The sequence below is a fragment of the Lucilia cuprina genome, chromosome 2, assembly GCF_022045245.1.
Source record: "Lucilia cuprina isolate Lc7/37 chromosome 2, ASM2204524v1, whole genome shotgun sequence".
In the NCBI taxonomy this organism is placed as follows: domain Eukaryota; kingdom Metazoa; phylum Arthropoda; class Insecta; order Diptera; family Calliphoridae; genus Lucilia; species Lucilia cuprina.
The window spans coordinates 18,698,874-18,700,863 of NC_060950.1; the positions used below are offsets into that span (position 1 = coordinate 18,698,874).

A 1,990-nucleotide genomic window follows, 5' to 3' on the forward strand; every position below is an offset into this window, starting at 1 on the left:
AGCAACAACATAATGAAAGCAATAATATTTATCAACAAATGTCTACCACCAGTGAAATATATCCCACGCAAATGACCAGCAATAGATCAGTGTATTCAGAACAATATTATTATCCTAAGGAAAAAATTCATATCACAGAAAATAAATTAAGTAATTGTCATACCTATGAAACAGCCGACCAACAACAGCAGCAGCTACAACAACAACAGCAACAACATCAATTGGGTCAACAAACATTTGCTCATATTGGCACTTTAAGACGCAGTGGCAATAATCAACAAAGTAATCGTTTTAAGGTCATTAACACTCAGGCACAAAACTATCAACTGCATTTGGCCGACAACCAGCAACAAAAGCAACAACAACAGCAGCAGCAACAACAAAAACAAAATACGCTTAACAATAATCAAAACTATAATACCCAAGACATGATTAGTAAAAATTTAATGGACTTAGATGCTGGCTCTTTCTGTTACAATGGCATGGCCGATTCGGGTTGTGGTGGTTCACCCTCACCCATGGCCATGCTAATGTCGCATGATGATGAAATTGGTGAAGACCAGGCTCTATATCATACAGCCGATGGTGATAATGAAAGTGATATGGAACGTTTATACGTTAAAGTGGATGAGACACCACAACAGCAACAGCAATTAATACCCCTAACGCCTCAACATCTTCCACATCAAGTGACCAATTCTCATACACATCAAGAATCGAGTGTAACACAAAATCAATATCATAATTGGCGTTCACACAATAATTCCTCAACACGTTCCAATACCTCCTCGTCGGCTTCTTCATCATATCAACGTAATGCCAATATGCTTAATAATGCCCCAGCAATAAACTCCACCTCAACAAACCCCGCCATGGGAAGCTTAGAACAACAACAAACAGCACAAACATCTTCACTACAAATGCATCACTTACATCCGTTGCATCAACAACAAGCCAGCAGTGATTCAGAAATGATTTATGCTCCCGGAGGCAGTATGGCCAGTGAACGTAGTCTTTTAAGTAATTCGGGTAGTTCAACGAGTGGTCCCTCTAATGCACACAATGTGTGACCCTTCGACACGTGCCAAACGACCACCATTAAAATGAGTGAAGATTTAGCCTGCGAAAGCACTAACACAACAATAACAACTACATCTGCAACAACAACAACAACAACAGCTAGACATCAAGAAGATTATTATGCACGTGAGGTTAAGGAGCTGCTCGAATGGTGCGAACGTTTCAATAATGGACAATTAGATGAGTTTGAGTAAAAAATGTTAGTAAAGTAAATGATATGAGATAATAAGCGTTGATTTGTTTGCTTTTAAACATTTTACGTTTATTGTAATTGTTTTAAGTTTTAAGACTGATTTTTTTAGACCTTCTTAACTATTTAATAAAATTTTTTCTTAATTTTAAGTTTTCGCTTCCAAATGAACCAAATTTTTAAGTTTTTTTTTCTTTTTTTGTTTCTTGCACGATTTGTGAGTTTAAGTATTTTAAAGTTTCGATAATATTTTAGAAATTATTTATAAAATTTTTGAATTCAAATAAAATTTTTTTTAAATTCATTTTAAAATTTAAGTTTCATTTCAATTTCAATTCTTCAATTTTCATATCTTTTGATATTTTTTCAAAATAATTTAAAATTTTTCTTTAAAATATTGAAAATATTTTCTTTGAAATATTGAAAATATTTTCTTTGAAATATTGAAAATATTTTCTTTAAAATACTGAAAATATTTTCTTTAAAATATTGAAAATATTTTTTTTGAAATATTGAAAATATTTTCTTTAAAATATTGAAAATATTTTTTTTTAAATATTAAAAATATTTTCTTTAAAATATTGAAAAAATTTTCTTTAAAATATTGAAAATATTTTCTTTAAAATATTGAAAATTTTGTCTTTAATATATTGAAAATATTTTCAAATATTTTAAAATATTTCCTTTAAATGTTTTTAAATATTTTCATTAAATATTTGA

The 1,990-nt window shown here is 30.3% G+C and overlaps 1 protein-coding gene across 1 annotated transcript; it reads left to right on the forward strand.

The window, feature by feature from the left end:
* Positions 1-6: 6 nt before the first annotated feature.
* On the forward strand, positions 7-1,070 carry LOC124420144 (alpha-protein kinase 1-like). The gene has a single exon (XM_046952214.1). The coding sequence runs from the start codon at positions 39-41 to the stop codon at positions 1,068-1,070; it is 1,032 nt and encodes a 343-aa protein (XP_046808170.1). The 5' UTR covers positions 7-38.
* Positions 1,071-1,990: the final 920 nt, after the last annotated feature.

What these genes read in the sequence shown, in the direction of transcription:
- LOC124420144 (XM_046952214.1), top strand. Translation starts at nt 39, where the DNA reads ATGTCTACCACCAGTGAAATATATCCCACGCAAATGACCAGCAATAGA.